General features: G+C 56.0%; 2 protein-coding genes across 2 annotated transcripts; both read left to right on the top strand.

The window, feature by feature from the left end:
- The first annotated feature begins 709 nt into the window (after positions 1-709).
- RAB11FIP1 (RAB11 family interacting protein 1) lies at positions 710-11,351 on the top strand. Its single transcript, XM_039388071.1, has 5 exons — positions 710-1,032; positions 4,216-4,655; positions 4,860-5,667; positions 9,896-10,001; positions 10,969-11,351. Exons 1-5 carry the CDS (start codon positions 710-712, stop codon positions 11,185-11,187), a joined length of 1,896 nt encoding a protein of 631 aa, XP_039244005.1. The 3' UTR covers positions 11,188-11,351.
- A 2,508-nt stretch (positions 11,352-13,859) lies between these two features.
- Positions 13,860-16,829, top strand: BRF2 (BRF2 RNA polymerase III transcription initiation factor subunit). The gene is made up of 4 exons (XM_027744855.2): positions 13,860-14,013; positions 14,499-14,558; positions 14,836-15,157; positions 15,605-16,829. Exons 1-4 carry the CDS (start codon positions 13,860-13,862, stop codon positions 16,575-16,577), a joined length of 1,509 nt encoding a protein of 502 aa, XP_027600656.1. The 3' UTR covers positions 16,578-16,829.
- The last annotated feature ends 52 nt before the right edge of the window (positions 16,830-16,881 follow it).

The raw sequence follows: 16,881 nt of genomic DNA, 5'->3' as shown, positions 1-16,881 counted from the left end.
CCCCTGCACAAAGCCACACACACACCTGTACCTACACACACCTGCACACACCTGTACATACACACATGCCCATTCATGCACCCCTGTGCTACATGCGCATCCCCTGTACACACCTGTACATTCATGCACCTGTACATGTGACTTTAACATGTCACACACCTGTACATACACACATCCCAGTACATACACCTGTACATCCCTGCGCGCCTGTACCGACACCTGCGCACACCTGTGCACACCTGTACACAAAAATACCTGAGCGCACCTGTAACGTCACATGCATCCCTGCATCCCTGTACCGACACCTGTGCACACCTGCGCACACCTGTACATCCATACACCTGGACACAAAAACACCTGAGCGCACCTTTAACCTCACACACCTGTACACATGCACATCTCTGCATTCCTGTACCGACACCTGCGCACACCTGTACACACCTGTACATCCATACACCTGGACACAAAAATACCTGAGCGCACCTTTAACCTCACACACCTGTACACATGCACATCTCTGCATTCCTGTACCGACACCTGCGCACACCTGTACACACCTGCGCACACCTGCATGACTCGCGCCCCGCCCCTCCCAGTCCCCGCCCACCCCGTACTCTCGCGAGAGGGGCGGGGCGGGCGCACCGGGCGGCTCCGCTCCCTCTCCCGGTCCCGGTCCCATTCCCATCGCACTCCCGGCCCCGCTCCCGCCATGGCGGCCCCGGGCTGGGCGCCCACCCACGCGCGGGTGACGGTGCTGCGGGCGCGGGGGCTGCGCTCCAAGGCGGCGGGCGGCGGCGGCAGCGACGCGTACGCGGTGATGGCGCTGGGCCGCGACAAGTTCCGCACGTCGGTGGCCGAGCGGTGCCGGGGGGAGCCGCTGTGGCGGGAGGAGGCCACGTTCGAGCTGCCGCCGCGGCCCGCGCTCCGCCTCACCGTCCTGCACCGCGCCCTCACCGGCGCAGACAAGTTCCTGGGCCGGGCGGAGGTGGATCTGGCGGCGCTGAGGGACGACGGCGGGCGGCGGCACACCAGGTGGGACGGGGGGGACACCGGGTGGGACGGGGGGGGACACACCGGGTGGGACGGGGGGGGACACCGGGTGGGACGGGGGGGGGGGACACACAGCAGGTGGACGGGGGGGACACCGGGGACGGGGGGACACCGGGTGGGACAGAGGGGGACACACCGGGTGGGACGGGGGGGACACCGGGGGTGGCAGAGGGGGACACCGGGTGGGACGGAGGGGGACACCGGGTGGGACGGGGGGACAACAGGTGGGACGGGGGAGGACACATCAGGTGGGACAGGGGACAGGGGGGACACGGGACGGGGGCGGCACATCAGGTGGGACAAGGTAACACGGGACTGAGCTGGGAAGGGACTGAGGAGGGCATGGGATGGGGGACTCTGGGCACCACAGGGGATGGGGAGAAGGATGGGGGGACCCTCTGTGTCCTACGGAGGCTGGGGAGGGGCCAGGAAGAGGGGGGGCAGGGGCTTCTGTGTTCCACGGGAGCTGGGGAGAGGGATGAAGAGGGGACTCTGTGCCCCACAGGGTCCGGGAAGGAAGTTGAGGGGGCCCTCTCTGCTCCTCGAGGGTCAACCCCAGTTCCCTATGGGATGTCCCAGTTCCTCGTGGAAACCTCTGTACGCTACAGGCATGTGTGGGTCTGGGGGGGAACCCTTATGCCCCATAGGGGACTGGGGTTCTCTTGGGAGACACGCATGCCCCACAGGGACCCCTCAAGCCCCATGAGTGCCCACGGGGTGACCCCTCAGGGCAGGGTCTCCCCCAGTGTGGGTGAGCCCCTGATAGCTCCTGGAAGAGGCAAGGGGCCCCCGGGAAATGTGGCCAGAGCTTTTCCAGGCAGTCCTGCCTGGTCCTTGGGTTTGATTTTTCACTATTTCTGTGTGTGTAGTGACACTGTACACAGGGAACAGCCAGGCTGGCTCCCGAAACCTGGTGTCCTCGGAATGCCGCCTCCCTGCAGCGGGGAACGAGCGCAGGCTCCGCCAGCTCTTTATTTATTTTCCTTAATAAACACTTAGCACATGCCAGGGTGGATATTTCCATGTTCCATGGGCTGCCCTCGCTGCTGTCAGCAGGACACCGAGCCGGGGTCGTTAATGCCCAGCTCCAGCTCTGTGTCACACTCGCTGCTTTGAACATAAACAGTGGGGCGGTGAAATCCAGGGGTGGTGCCTGGGAGGGTTTTGCTGGGAGTCAGCAGCCTTGTAATGTGGCTGGTGAGTCACCTTCCTCCTCTGGCTCACCTGAGCAGGGCCAGGAGCTGCCGCCCCTTGTCAAGGCTTAATTAGGCCGCGGGTTCATTAAGGCTGTGTCAGGCACTGCTGTGTTTACACTGCGGAACCCAGCGTGCCCTCGGTCAGCAGAGCCCGGGGCCAGCGCCTCGGGCCCCCGGCGGGTGCCTTTGTGTCTGTCTGGGCAAAGGAAAATTGAGGGGGAGGAGAAAAGAAAACACAACTTCGGTGCTCCTGGGGAAATTTCCCGATATTTTCTTCGGTTGTTTCCAGCCCTCGTTTCCTGTTTGAAGCCTGTTTTGTCCTGGCTGCCACGGCGATGTGCGGCTGCGAAGGGCTGGTTTTATTTGGAGAATAAATACAGGTGCTCACGAATGTGATAAACGCCATTAATGAGGTTTTTTTGTGGTTCGGGGGTTGTCAGTCCGTGATTTCCTTCCAGTGGGGCTGTGTTTGGTCGGGGCTGAGCTGCCTTTGCTGAACACGTCGTTTGCTCCCGGGCAGGGAGCACATGGGATCAATTGTGGCACCGAAGCCCTGCGAGCACAGGATGCTCCTAGAAACCACGGGTTTGGAACAAAAGTGCCCAGTGCTGGCTCATATTAAAGGCAAAGGGTCTGTGATTCCCAGGCTGCAGCCTCAGGGACTGGGCAAAGCCTCAGTCTCCTGATAAAATCTCTTCCCTTGGTACCTTGTAACTCCAAGCTGGAGCATCTGACTGTAGCTCAAGGGTTCATTTAGAATTATAGAATCACAGAATGGGTTGGGTTGGAAGGGACCTTAAAGCTCACCCTGCCATGGGCAGGGACACCTTCCACTATCCCAGGGTGCTCCGAGCCCCATCCAACCTGGCCTTCCAGGGATGGGGCATCCACAGCTTCTCTGGGCAACCTGTGTCAGGGCCTCACCACCTTCACAGGGAAGAATTTCTTCTGTATATCCCTCTGAAGTGTAGCAGATTCCTGAATCCATCTCCTTCAGTAATCCTCATTACTTTTGAATTTTCTCTGGGGCAAATTGCCTTTTCCTGTTCTCTTTCTTGTTGCTTCCAGTGCACCTTCAGAGGTCGAAGTGCAAATTTGATGGTGAGGCACATTTGCATGCTCTGTTTCCTTCCATAATTTTCCTGTTCCATCTGGTGAGGAGCAAGAAACCAGCGTTTTCCAGGCAGCCTTTCCCGTGGGTTCTGTGGAGTTGGGAATTCTGCGGCTCCAGCAATAGCCAAAACCACAGTGGTGTGCAGTGCTGATAATTCTCCATCCGGGCCCACATGTGGTTTGAGAGTCACTGAGTGGTGGTTGAGGGCGTATGGATGGTGGGATTGTGGTTTGGGATGCCCTGAGCACTCACCCCACGGAGCTTGGCGTTCTGGAGCCAGGTTTTGGGAAGGGATGTGACTCTGTCTGAGCGATGTCCTTCCTGGTGCTCCCTGCTCAGTCACGAGCTGGGGAAGGTGGGTGGAAATCCCCAGCGGTCTGCAGGGCTGGGGTTGGCTCTCTCCTGCTGATTAGAGGTTCCTTGGCTTAAGAGGCATTAGGGAGCTGGAATGAAAGGTATGAGGGTGTGGGACGCATGTGCAGCTCTTGGTGCCTCGTCTCGGCTCCCACTTCAAAGCCTGGACTCTGCGAGTGTCAGGAGGAGATATGAAAGGGCAGAGGAGAGTGGCTGAGCTGAAATACAGGAATTCCATGTTGTGTTTCTGTTTTTCCTCCTTCTTTTTAACCCCTCCTGATCTGGGTTTCAAACCAAACCTTACTAACGACTTTCTGTTTACGATAAGGAATGTTTTCCTTGGCACCTGGGGCTGTGACTGTGACGTCCTCGTAAGATTAAAGGCTTTTCTTTTCCTACACTGGAGGCTGATTTGATTTTTCAAACATAAGCAACCTCTGTGTTCTCAATTACCCGTGCCTTGGGAACTGGTTGGTAGAAGAAGTCTCCTTGTTGCTGCAGGTGGTACAAGCTTCGCTCCAAACCAGGGAAGAAGGAAAAGGAGAGGGGGGAGATCGAGGTGGACATCCAGTTCATGAGGAGCAGCATGACAGCCAGCATGTTTGACCTGTCCATGAAGGACAAGCCTCGCTCTCCCTTTGGGAAGCTCAAAGACAAGCTCAAGGGCAAGAGGAGCAGTGGCCTCTCGGACACGGCGTCGGCGATCGTTCCCAGCACGACCCACTCCCCTGCTGACAGCGAGGACGAGGCGGTCGAGAAGGAAAAGAAGAAATCCAAGTTCAAAGCGCTGTTCTCCAAACCTGGGCTGCAGAAGACCCTGTCCCAGTCCATGTCAGTGCTGCCCACGCAGCAGCCCGTCACCCAGAAGGTTCGGCTTCGGCCCAGCGACTTCCAGCCCCAGTGGGATGAGGAGGAGTCTGAGACCTCTCCGACCTCAGAACGTGAGTATTGGCACTCGCTGCACTGGTGAGCACAAAGCCTTTCTCCAAAGGGTTGTTTACACTTTCCACAGCACTAGTTAAACTCTTCTTTCTGAAAAAATCCATGGAAAGCCCCTCCTGGCACTGAGGTTGTCAGTAGCAAGTGCCAGAGGAAAAGTTTTTCTTGTATCTTGAATTTCTCCCTGTTTGTTTTTTTTTTTCCAGGAGCCCTTGGAAATGCCCTGGAAGAGAAGCCAGCTCCTTCTCCTCTGTTTAAATCTCGTAAAACAGCCCTTTTGGACAGCAGGCAGCTAACCCAAGGAACCAGTAACCACACCAAGAAGGAAGGGCTCTCTTTGTTCAGTGGCCTGAAATCCAAAAGTGATCCCGTTTCCAAGTCTAGCCTGTGTATCAACGGCAGTCACGTTTATATGGAAGAGACCACGACGAAGGACAACACTCCAGCCTCCTCTCCCTCTCCTCTCAACTTCAGGAGGAAGCAGCTCTTCGCTTCAGAGGAGAACCTGTCCTCCAGGTCCAGCAAACCACCTGAAGAGACGGGAAGAACCTCTCCTAGTCAGGCTTTCTCTGGGCCCACGTCCTTGGAGACCTTCAAATCCATGACTCTGCCGTCATACAAACTGCTGAGCAGTGAGGAGCCCCTGGACACCAGCGTTCCCCCGAGCACCGAGGCTGTGAGGGAGCCCAGAAAACCAGACCACAAAAAGTCTGCCTTGCTCTCCCTGGTCACCGGGAAGAAAGAAGTGGGGAAGGTGGGAGATGCTGAGAATATTCCCGACAGGACCCTGCAGAGTGAGGAGAACAAAATTCCAGAAGAGAACAGTGAAGAGGAGGCCAAATGTCTTGAACCCTCAGCAGAGCTGGGCAGAGGGGACCCATCAGGAGACACTCAGAGCACAGAAGACACCTTTGCAAACAAGCAGCCACTCGGCCCTGGTGAGGAGGAACGGAAACCTGAAAAAGCTGCTGCCCCAGCCAAGACCAAAGCTGTGAGGCCCACAGTGAAGCCCAGGTGAGTCCCAGCTGCTGGTGGGAATTGGGATGGGCAGTGGTGGTGGCAGGGTGGTGGTGTGGGCTGTGTCCTGCCACACCTGGGCTCAGGAGCATCTGCGGGATTTACGCTGGCGTTGGGCACTTTGGTGGCCAAAAACTCCCAGGTTCTTTCTGGGTATGAAGATGGATATAGGAATGCTCCTTGTAAGTGATGCCAGAGTAGTGGTTCTCTGAGTGCAGGCACCTGTGTAGGTACTGCAGGGGTGATTTTTCTCACTGGATCTCCTGCAAAAACTAACTCTGCCTGAGCTGTGCGACTGGAACCTCCCTGGGGTCAGAAATGCCTGTTCTAACATCTGTGCTTTCCTCTTCTCTACTTGGCTGTGGTCTTCCAAAGGTTAATCTTGGAGCCCTTCTGCTTTTGGCATCATTCACAGCAACACGAAGGGATTTTGTGTGGGTTTGTACACCAAGGCTTTTTCGGAAATTCTGCTCCTCTATCCTTCATACGCAGATATATATAAATTGTGTGTGTCTGGGGTTTTATATATATCTGTAGGTATGCCCTACTAATAAGGCTGTGGTTTGTGTGTATCCCTAACTCCTCATCTTCAGTGCTTCTCATGTTTAAATTTCTTGCCTATGAAGTGTTTTATGTACTAATAGACCTGCTTGGGGTGCAAAGAGATGGTGCTTAAAGCAACCAAAACAAGCTCTGCAGCAGAAGAGTTCTGACATAAATGACATAAAATCCTTTGTAAAGATGCAGTGAAGGATATAAAGTCTCTCAGACAGGCTCTGAGGTCTCTTGCAAATATAATTCATCCCCAGTGGCAGGAGCTGATGGAGGCTGGTGCTAAAGCTTGTCTGTTCCTGCCTCGTGTTGCATCTGCAAGTGACATGCGAGTTTTTTGTCCCTTTTTGCAGACTGGGCCTGTCTCCAGAGGAGGAACCCAAAGCCACGCTTCCTACTCTTGCACCTGACCCCCTCCCTGCTTTTCTTTCTGTGCACTGTATCAGCAGTGCCAATAATCCTTTTGTTTCTAAAATGGGGCAGAAAGTCCAAGTGCCAGACTCTGAAAACATCACTAGTTCTTCCGCCTCTCTCACTTCTGCTTTTGCTGCAGAGCTTTGGAATGACAAGAACCCCTTTACTCCTGAGTGGGACAGGGCATCCACAGCCCTGGATCCCGACAGGATTGCCCCTTTCCCTTCATCCCATCATCTTCCAGCCTCTGTTCCCAAAGCACCTCTTCCTGGACAGGTTTCTGCCAGGGGTAATAATCCCTTTGCTGCTGACTGGGGGCAGGGTCCTGAGAGCTCTGCTGTGGGGGCTCCCCAGAGTCTCTCTCTCCCTCCCACACCTTCCCTCCCCTCTGGTTGTCACTTCAATGACAATAATCCCTTCGTGTCCAAGCGTGGGGGGAAGGCAGGTGTGCCAGGTTTCCAAACTGTCGCTGGTTCTTCCCCTTCCTGCCTCCCTCGTGGTGAGGACTGTTCCTCAGCAGGTCACCCTGGTCGTGGTGCTTCAGGGGGCTCTGCAGATGTGGCTGTAACTAAAGATGTCACAGCTGTGCCAGACCCTCTTGGCACCTTGTCTGATCCCCCTTCCGCCCCTCCTGGGCTGGCTCAGAAGCAGCACTGCAATTCTCCCCAGCTTCACCCTGAGGATTCTTTGGAAAGCTCTCAGCTGGGCGATGGGAAATCCGTGTCCGTTGTCCTGGGTGGATCGCAGGGTGTTGCAGCAGGTGGTGGAGGTTTGGGTGGGCAGGAAGGTGGAGAGCAGTGCTCTGATTCCACTGGAAGGTTGGGTCCAGGGGCAGCAGGGGGGCGGGCAGGGTTTGGTGATGAGCTGGGAGCAGGGCACTGCCCCTCAGCAGAGCTCTGCAGTGACAGCACAGGTCCCCTTCAGAACAGTGAGCCCACCGTGGAGGTCACTGGTGCAAACGCTGAGCCCTGCACGAGGAGTGACACAGGCTGTGCATCTCTCTCCAAGTCTGGTTACAGCCTCGTGCCAGAGACCAGAGCTGGGAGTGAGCCCGGGGAGGAGCAGGAGGACTGTGCTGGAGAGCGATGGGCAGAGCGTGCACCCCCCTTAGAGCCCCAGGCAGCTCCACTGGCTAAAATCGACTCACTTCCCCAGGTCAGAGCAGCCCTGGGAGCCTGCTCGGTGTCCCCTTGGGAAGCAGATGCAGAGAGGGATGGCAGTGAAGTCCTTGTCCCACCAGAGCCAGCCCCACGGAGGGCTGTGGCACTGAGGAAGGGCCCATTGGTTTCCCAGGCTGAGTTAAAGGGTGATGCTCCTTCTTCAGGTGATGGTGTAAAATCCGTGCCTGGGCTCCTGTTACCTGCTGGTGAAGCCTCAGCTGCTCGTGGGTGCCTCCCCCAAAGTGGCTCCTCTGAGACCGTCCCTCCTCCAGTGACACCTGGAGGTGACAGGCCCTTAAGAAATGAAGGTGACGATGATTTATCTGCCGGTCTCAGGAGTCTCAGGGCTGCCATTCCCGTTCCTGGAGACCGCGGCTCCAAAGTGGCCAGTTTGCCAGTGATCCTGGAGGGAGGCTCCGATGACGAGCTCCTGGGGGACTGCCAGGAGGGCCGTGGGCTCACTGCAGGTGATGAAGGTGTTTCAGGGCCTGGAGAGCAGCCCCGAGGTCTGGCAGCTTTGCATGGAGAGCTCTCTGACAGCTCAGCTGCAGCCCCCATGACTGCCCCCCTGGCTGCTCCGGGAGGAGGAGGAGGAGGAGGAGGAGGTGTTCCTGGTGCTTGTAAGCCTGGCAGATCACCCGTGCTGCCTGCTGGAATGGGTGCTCCCAGGGTCAGTATCCAGGGAGCTGACTCAGGCTTAGGTGTGACGTCTCATTCCGGGGAGTGCAACAGTCATTTTGAGAAACAGGAGCTGGAAACCAGTGCGGGTGTTGAGGAGCCTGCAGAGCGTGACCTCTCTGAGCCTTCTGCTTCCTCTTCCTCCCTTTCAAGTCCTTGCCACCCCTCCTCTTCCTCTCACTCCCTTCTCTCTGACACCCCAAGTCGTAGAGCAGAGTCTCCGAAAAAGCCAACAGCCGAGGGCTTCGCAGATAAAGCGGGAAATTCGGGCAAGAAGAAGCTTCTCCAGGCACGGGTTTCACCCTCTGAAACGTTCCCTAACCAAACCCTGCGGGGTGGTGAAACCGTGTCTCCCAAGCACAGGTGAGACCACGTGGGGGTCACAGCAGGTATCTCTGTGTAGGTGTGAGCTGGGCTTTTGCTTCCAGACCTGTCCCTCCAGCTGCTGGATCTGCTGCTGCTCTTTGCAGTGACTTGGCATCAGGCAGCCCTGACTTCCTCTGGGGCCTGGATTTGTCAGGGCCTGGGTGCTGTGGGGTCGTTGCTGGCTCCAGAAGGATCTGTGCAGCTCCTGAGGGTGCCCAGAGGGGACCAGCCACTCATCAGAGCTCTCAGGAAGACCATTAGGGAAAGTACAGCAGGTGAATAGGGTCATTTCATCCAATTGGGGAAATGGGCTGCAATTGGGCCCTTTTTCAGACGTGGGAGAATGGTCACCCTGATAAACCACAATGCTTCATTTCCTGGCTGAATGGGGCTCCTCAGAGTGATCACAGCAAGTGGTGCAGGTCCTGCTGTGCCCCTGACCTGTCAGCTGTGGGGGCTTCACCTGCCTGGGGTCCAGGACACCTCTGGGCCAGCACTGGCTGAGACAAAAGTAAAATTTGCTTCCTGTGTTAAAAAAACCTGGTGATACAAATCTTGCTCAGGCACATAACGACAGCACTTCTTGGCAGCTCGTGGTGCCAGCTCAGGTTGGGAAAGGCCTAACACGCTTGTCCCAGGGTAGTGGAAGTACTTGATTATGTTGCAAGAACCACAAATCTGTTCTGGTTAGTAAGGTCAGGCTGAAATAGCAGTGCCTGAGATCAGAGAAGCTGCCCTGTGTTCTGCCTCCTCGTCTAGCCCATCCTGGCTTTTCTTCCATGACACACTCGGGATGTATTTCCCTTCCTGCTGCTCCTGCTTTATCTCCAATGCCTTAAGTCAGTAAAGATCATAGAGAACTGGAGAATACCTACAAAATCCCTATAGCTTAGAAATGCCTTGTCTGCTGAAGCTGAACCTCTTCTCTCAGGAGACAGAGAAGGGTAGGAATCTTCCCCCATTTCCTGCTGTATTTGTTTTGAGTCAGGAGATCTGTGTCATGCTGGTGTTACATGTCCTGCCTAAACAACAGAAACCCTTTTTTCCTGTTGCAGACTCCATCCTGTGAAGCCAATGAATGCCATGGCAAACAAGTCTCAGAGTAAGAACCTGAATGTCATCAGCACCATGAACGAAAAACTGCTGGAAATGAGTGTGAAGGTATGGAGGGAAGTGGCACTTTCACTGCTTAAGCTTTGGTTTGATTGAGGAGTTTGTGTAGTCCAGATAATTGGCCTGGGCTCATATCTCGTATCCTGGGCAGAAAAAGAACCCTGGTTATTAGAGCATGTGGGGTGTGACCTTGCCTTTGGTCAGCCCCCAGAGGTGGGGACAGTCTTTAAATATTTATTCTCTTGCAGACTGATCTAGAGTAGAGTTGATCTGAACGGCTGGGAGCATTCCTGGGGCAGCAGGGAAAACCCTGGGCCCTGTTATTGTCTCTGAGGGTATTTTGGGGAACATGAGAAGTTAGAACTGAAATAACAGCAGTGCCTCCTTCTGGTGTGAGGGTGTGAATGAAGTGATTCAAACTGACACACTGCTGTTCTGAGCGAGTTGAAAACTTGTTGTGGTGCTCTTGATTCCTCGTAAATCGTGTGTGAGGCACCATGGGGAGCCCGTTGTGCTCACATTCCCTGCCTGGGCAGTGTTCTGGGAGCTGGAGGAGTTGGCAGGAGCTGCCCAGTACCTGCCAAGTTGCTTGAGCAGTAAAAACAGATTTTTCAGAGAAATAGGAGGAAACACCAAAGGCCTGGAGGGGTGTTTCTTGCTGTTTAAGCTGAATTTGCCTTTCCCAGTCTCTGGTTTGTTTAAGCAACAGCTGTCCCAGTGCTTGTCTGTAAACGATGGTGGTCGGCAGGGCATGGCTGTAACTTCCACACATCCATGACATTCCTTATTCCTCCAGCATAAACTGCAGCAGGGTTGAGTTACAGAACTGACATCATGCAGGGGCTTGATGCTTTTTGGAAGGTGTGGAGCACAGAGCAGCTGTGGCTCTGCCAGTGCCGTTTGTAAACTCCTTTGCTGGTGCTTTGAATTCCCCAGGCCGGTCCCGGGCGTGTTCTGTTGCTGGTTTGGAATGCCCGTGTGTCTGGACTGACCCTGCCTTCCTTCTCTCCCCAAGAAATACGAGCCCTCAGACCCTGCCTACGCCTATGCCCAGCTGACACACGATGAGCTGATCCAGCTGGTGCTGAAGCAGAAGGACACGATCACCAGGAAGGACGTCCAGGTGCGGGAGCTCGAGGACTACATCGACAACCTGCTCGTCAGGGTCATGGAAGAAACCCCCAACATCCTCCGTGTTTCCATGTCTGGGAACAAAAAAGCTGGGAAGATGTGAAGGGTCTGGGCATGCTGGAGAAGAAGGGCCGAGTTCCCGCCGGAGGAGCGTGAGGAGCCGGTGTGGAGCTGCTGGTGCCGGTCGTGCCGCCCCTGGAAAATGACCTTTTTCCTGTTTCTGCCTTGAGCAACTCTCGGGTTGATTAGTAGTTCCATCAGCTCTTGTAATGGAGTCACCTTATCATATTTATTACTTGTTTTCTTCCCATTATCTGGGAAGATCAGGCATTAATCCAAAGGCTGGTAGTGATGGAAGGGAGGAGGGTTTTTGATGTGTTTTGCTTCCCAGCAAGGCACTGATGATCCTTTAGGAAGATTGGTTTTTTTAAGGGTTTTGTTTTGTAGCATCTCTGATAGATCAGTTACTCTTCTTTCCATATCTGAAGTTGTAGTGCAATATGGAGCCTTGTACAGTAGAGCTTGAAGATTTGATTGTTTTTAAAATAATAATTAACTACACTGGAGAAGTCCAAAGATGTCCCAGCTTCAGACCTGGGCTGTAATTTAAAAGGAATTAATGCCCTGAAAGTTGAACCTAAGTTAAAAGATTGGAAAGGAAGAAGCAAATCTCGATTCAAGTGGATGTTGTTCCAAAGAGTTCTCCAAGGGGAGTTTTGCAGGTTTTTTGGTGTAGGAGACGTTGATGTTCACGGTACATCTCTACCATAGGAATGGCAGCAATGGATTTGGACCAAAGGTACCTTGCTGCTCAGAGGGGGAGGAATCCTGTGGAGCTGAGGGGTGGTGGTTTTGCTGGACAATCAGTGGAGACAGTGCTGTTCTCCTCCCCACCCCACAGCAGGAGCAGCTCGGTGCTGCTGAGCAGCCACCACAACCTCTTCCTCCTCCTCCTTCTCCTCTGAAAACTAAATGTGACTTTTTTTTTTTTTTTTTTAAGCGAGCTCTTGTCAAAGATCAAAAAAAGAAAAGAAAGATCAGATGCCTCTTTGCACCTCTGGGATTTACCAGGGCTGGGAGAGTCCCTAAAGGGCTTAGAAGGAAGTTGGAATACAGAGTGGGGAGCAGAGGACCAAAGCTTCATGAGGACCAAAGCTTAAAGCTTTCCAACCTTAATTCTGTGGAAGTAAACACTCCCACCTTTGGAAGTTGTTGGGTTATTTGCTCTCACCCCTGGCTCAGGGGTGAGTTTCTAACTCACTTTTTCTACAGCAAAGCACTTTATTGAGGGACTGGACCAGCTGGCTGGACTCTCACCCTGTGAGCAGTCTGCCTACAATTGTCAGAAACCACTGGAAACCACTGGAGATCTCAAATACTGTATTTTTGTAGCAAAGAGCAGTTTAATATATTTGCCTGGAGATGTAAACATTTATTAGGAAAATCAAAAAATGCTGTTAATGACTTTTTTATTCCTCTAAACTGACCTACTACCAAAGTCTGGAGCTTCTCTGGCAGAGCTGCCCCTTAGGGGGAGCTCGACCTGAAACAAGCCTTAAGTTCAAGAGTCTTCCAAGACTTCAGGTACTTCTTTTTCCTCATTTTAGTGTTATTTGAGCAGTGTCTGCAGCGAGGGGGGTTCTCTCTGTTCTCTGGTACCCTCTGCTGTGAATGAAGGGTCCCAAATGCAGGCGGGGGTGGTTTAATCCTGAGTGGTGCTGGTTGGCCTTGCTGAAACTGCTGCTGCTTCTTGTGCCTTCTCGAGGGAGGAAGATGAAGGATTGATTTGTTTCCTCCTTGTGCCTCGGTGGATCTCTGGAAAAGAGGATCCTGTACCTCACTGACAGATTTGGATTTTAGACTTTTATTCCTCATCTTTTCTGATCTGGGTCACAAAGGAGAGCCGTTTGTGCCTTGGACCTTGTTTTTATTGACAACACTTCTTAAAAGCTTCCTTTGGTGTGCGGGGACTGGCATTTTATTTCCTTTAAGGGCCTTAAGAATCAAATATATTGTTTTATTATTATTGAAGGATCTGAATGTATTCCCCCCCGTTTGTACTCTCTGCTTTTTAGCCCAGGTACTGTTTTGTTTTTAAACACCTTTTTGGTTTTCATGGAACACTAAAAATAAAAAACACCTTAAACCCACCGTTCCGGGTACCTGTTCCCAGCTGTTGTCTTTAAGCATTATAAACACATTATGAAAAGAGCAGATTCAGAAGGGCCTCGTCCTCCCCTTGTGACCGGCTCTGCTCATCCTCCAGGTATTTCGGGGCAGGTTTCGTTCCGTGCAGGAAGAAGCTCCTGGCAAACAGGGTGGGGAAACCTGATGGACGGGCTCGCCCGCACCTGCAGGGCCGAGAGTTCCTGCAGAGCAGAACCAAATGACCGCGTGAGAGGTGAGATGTCCCCGCTCCCCGGCGGCAACAACGGCCCCGGATTGCGGCGGGGCTGGAAGGAGCGGGAATTGAGGAAATCAGCCTCCCGCTGCCCGGGCGGCCGCTTAGAGCCTCAACCCGCAGCCCTGAGCGCTGTTATCGCCCCGAGCGTCCCGCGGGGAAGGCGCGGATGGTCCGTCCGAGCATCCCGGAGCCGCCGCCGCCTCTTCCTGCCCCGCGGGCGGCGGAACGCGCGGCGCCGGAACGCGGCCGGGCGGGCGGGGGGGGAACGGACCGCGGGCGGCGCCGCTATTGGTGGGTTGCGGCCGGGCCGCGCCGCCATTGGCTGTTGGCGGCGCTCCCCCCGTCGCGGTCCGGCGGCGGCCATGGCGGCCATGGCGGCGCGGGGCCGCTGCCCCGAGTGCGGCTCGGCCGCGCTGGTGGAGGACGCGCTGTACGCGCAGCAGCAGCTGGTCTGCGCCGCCTGCGGCTGCGTCCTGGCCGAGGGGCTGCTCACCACCACCTACAGCGACGAGGAGCATCTGCGGGGTGCGGAGCGCGCTGGGGCCCCGCTGACCCTCTCCCCGGGCTGTGTGTCGGTGTCTCTCCCCACCCCTGTCCCTCCCGGCGGTCTCCCGGTGTCCGCGGGGCCGTGCCGGGTCGCACCGGCCGCTCTCCCTCCTCCCTCCATCGCCCACAGCATTTCCCTGCCGGGGTTTGGGCTGGGAGCCGCTGATGAGCCGCTCCTGGGCGTTTAAATCTCTTATAAGGGATTTACGGTGTTGATTCCTTATTATTAATGAAAAAGGCTGTCGAAATCTCGTTTAAATGTCTTAGAAGAGCTTTAAGTGCAGTGGGCCGTTGGCTGGGTCAGTGTGTGGAGAATCCCCGGCCCTGGGGCGATCCCACCCCTCTCACCTGAGCTGCTCTGTCCCTTCTGATCGTTGGAATCCAGCCCCTGGTTGCCCCAAATCCCAACGACACTGTCCCCCTGGGATCACTGCAGGGCTGTCTGACCTAACCCTGTTTTCCAGAGGTGGCCTATTCCCAGAGCACTGGGCAGAAGGAGCAGCTGAGCCGCTGCCTGCAGCGAGGTAAGAGCGTTTCTCCCCCACCCCGAGCCTCCCTGGCTGCTGCTCCAGTTTTTTCGGTGTGTTTATAATGCTTAAAAAAAATGGTGAGACCCTTTGGAGCTGGTGGCAAAGCCTGGATGAGGCAGCTGGTGCTGCACCCAGCCAGCACTGAGGGATGGGGAGGTGCAGGAACCCGGCTGCTCTGGCACCCGTGCCCGGGCTGGGTGAGCTCTGCCTGCTCCAGAATCCTGAGGAGAAGCTGCCCAATCCCACCTCTGAGGGCAGCGTCTCCCCACAGGGATCCGGCGGGTCCAAGACCTGTGCAAAGTCCTGCAGCTCCCGGCGGTGTTCGAGGAGACGGCCGTGTCCTACTTCCAGAGGGCCCTCCAGCTCCCTGCCTTCCACCTGGTCAGCCTGGAGAAGAAGGAGCTGCTGGGGGGCTGCTGCGTGTTCGTGACGTGCCGCCAGCACAACTGGCCCCTGACCATGGGCACCATCTGCTCCCTCCTCTACGCCAAGCAGGAGCTGTTTGCCGGCGTCTTCCTGAGCCTGCAGAAGGAGCTGGGGCTCTCTGTGCCCGCCCTGAGCCTGGCAGACCTGGTGAAGACACACCTGAGCAGGTAATGGGGCCCCTTCCAGGGGGCACAGATGGGGTGAGCTGTGTGACACAGGGGTGTGGCTTTTGTGCCTCCCTTGTCACACCTGGGCTGGGATTTTTTCATCTCCTCAGTTTGGAGAGGGCAGGGAGGTGCTCAGGGGGGTACCACGAGTTCCAGAATCATGGAATCATTGAGGTTGGAAAAGACCTCCAGGGTCATCAAGTCCAACCTGTGCCCCATCCCCACCTTGTCCCTGCCACGTCCAGTCCTTCCTTGGATGCCTCCAGGGATGGGGACTCCACCACCTCCCTGGGCAGCCCCTTCCAATGTTTTAACAACTCTTCCCATGAAGAAATCCCTCCTGGTGTCCACGGGCAGCAGCCCCTGGCAGGGGCAGGGTGTGTTTGTCCCAGAGGGCCTCCCTGCAGCCACATCTCCCAGGTGACCGAGGCTTCCCTGCTCCCACAGCTTCCGGCTGTTCCAGCCCTCGGCCGAGGTCCCTGCCCCGTTCCTGGAGGACAAGGAGAAGCTGGTGGCCCGGACCATGGGGATTGTGGAGCTGGCCAGCGAGACGTGGCTGGTGACGGGCCGGCACCCCGTGCCCGTGGTCACGGCCGCGGCGTTCCTGGCGTGGCAGTCGCTGCAGCCCCGCGCCCGCCTCTCCTGCCCCCTGGCAAGGTTCTGCAGGGTGGCAGGGGTGGATCTGCCTCCCCCTGCCCACCTGAGGCTGAAGGAGCTGCTGGAGATCCTGCTGGGAATGGCCTCCCAGCTCGCCTGGCTGCGCGGCTTCCGCCTGGACAAGAAGACGGTGGTGAAGCACGTGGGGGACCTGCTGCAGCACCGGGTGTTCCTGCTGAAAAACGCCTTCTGCCAGGAGGGTGGGGAGGAGCAGCAGCGTGGTGTGGCCTCAGGCCAGGGCTCCACAGGCCAGGGATCGCCAGGTGAGGGCACTCCAGGCCAGCACTCCCTGGATAAGGACACTCCAGGCCAGGACTCCCTGGAAAAGGGCTCCCCAGGCCAGGACTCCATGGATAAGGGCTCCTCAGGCCAGCACTCCCTGGATAAGGGCTCCCCAGGCCAGGACTCCCTGGAAAAGGGCGCCCCAGGCCAGGACTCCCTGGATAAGGGCTCCTCAGGCCAGGACTCCCTGGATAAGGACGCCCCAGACCAGGACTCCACAGGCCAGGACTCGCTGGGCCAGGGCTCTCCCAACTCTCCTCTGGTGGCACAGGAGAAGGGCTGTCCCTTGGCAGGGAAATGCCTGAGGCCTCTGCTCCCACCCTGCCTCATCCATCCCAGGAAGAGACTGCGTTCGGCAGCTCCGAGCGCTCCCGACCCGGCCGTCACCGGCGACGAGCCCATCTCCGACAGCGAGATCGAGCAGTACCTGCGGAGTCCGGAGGAGATCCGGGCCTTCAGGAAGGCCAAGGCCTGGTCCTGAAGGCGGTTGTGGCCTAGAGGATGGTCCAGAGACAGTTTTGGGACCAAAAGTGTGAAACCCGCCAGGGACAGAGCAGTTGTGCTGCGGGACACTCGCCTGGGAAATGGGGTTGTGGGGCCTTTGTGTTCTGGACCAAAATGGGGCTTTTTGTAGAGTGACTGCTTTGGGTCATGTTAACATTTCTGATAGAAATAAATGGAAGTGCAGGTGCCAGGTTTTCCAGGGCAGCCTCACCTTCCACTTCTAATCCTTCAGCAGAATGAGTTTGTGAGGGTCAAAAAAACCCCCAGGGCTGGGCTGTACT

This window comes from Pipra filicauda, unplaced genomic scaffold (genome assembly GCF_003945595.2).
Source record: "Pipra filicauda isolate LSUMZ 115617 unplaced genomic scaffold, ASM394559v2 scaffold605_size231112_pilon, whole genome shotgun sequence".
NCBI classification, from domain to species: Eukaryota; Metazoa; Chordata; class Aves; order Passeriformes; family Pipridae; genus Pipra; species Pipra filicauda.
The sequence above is the reverse complement of the archived record's forward strand: the minus strand, read 5'-3'. Positions and strand labels throughout refer to the sequence as shown.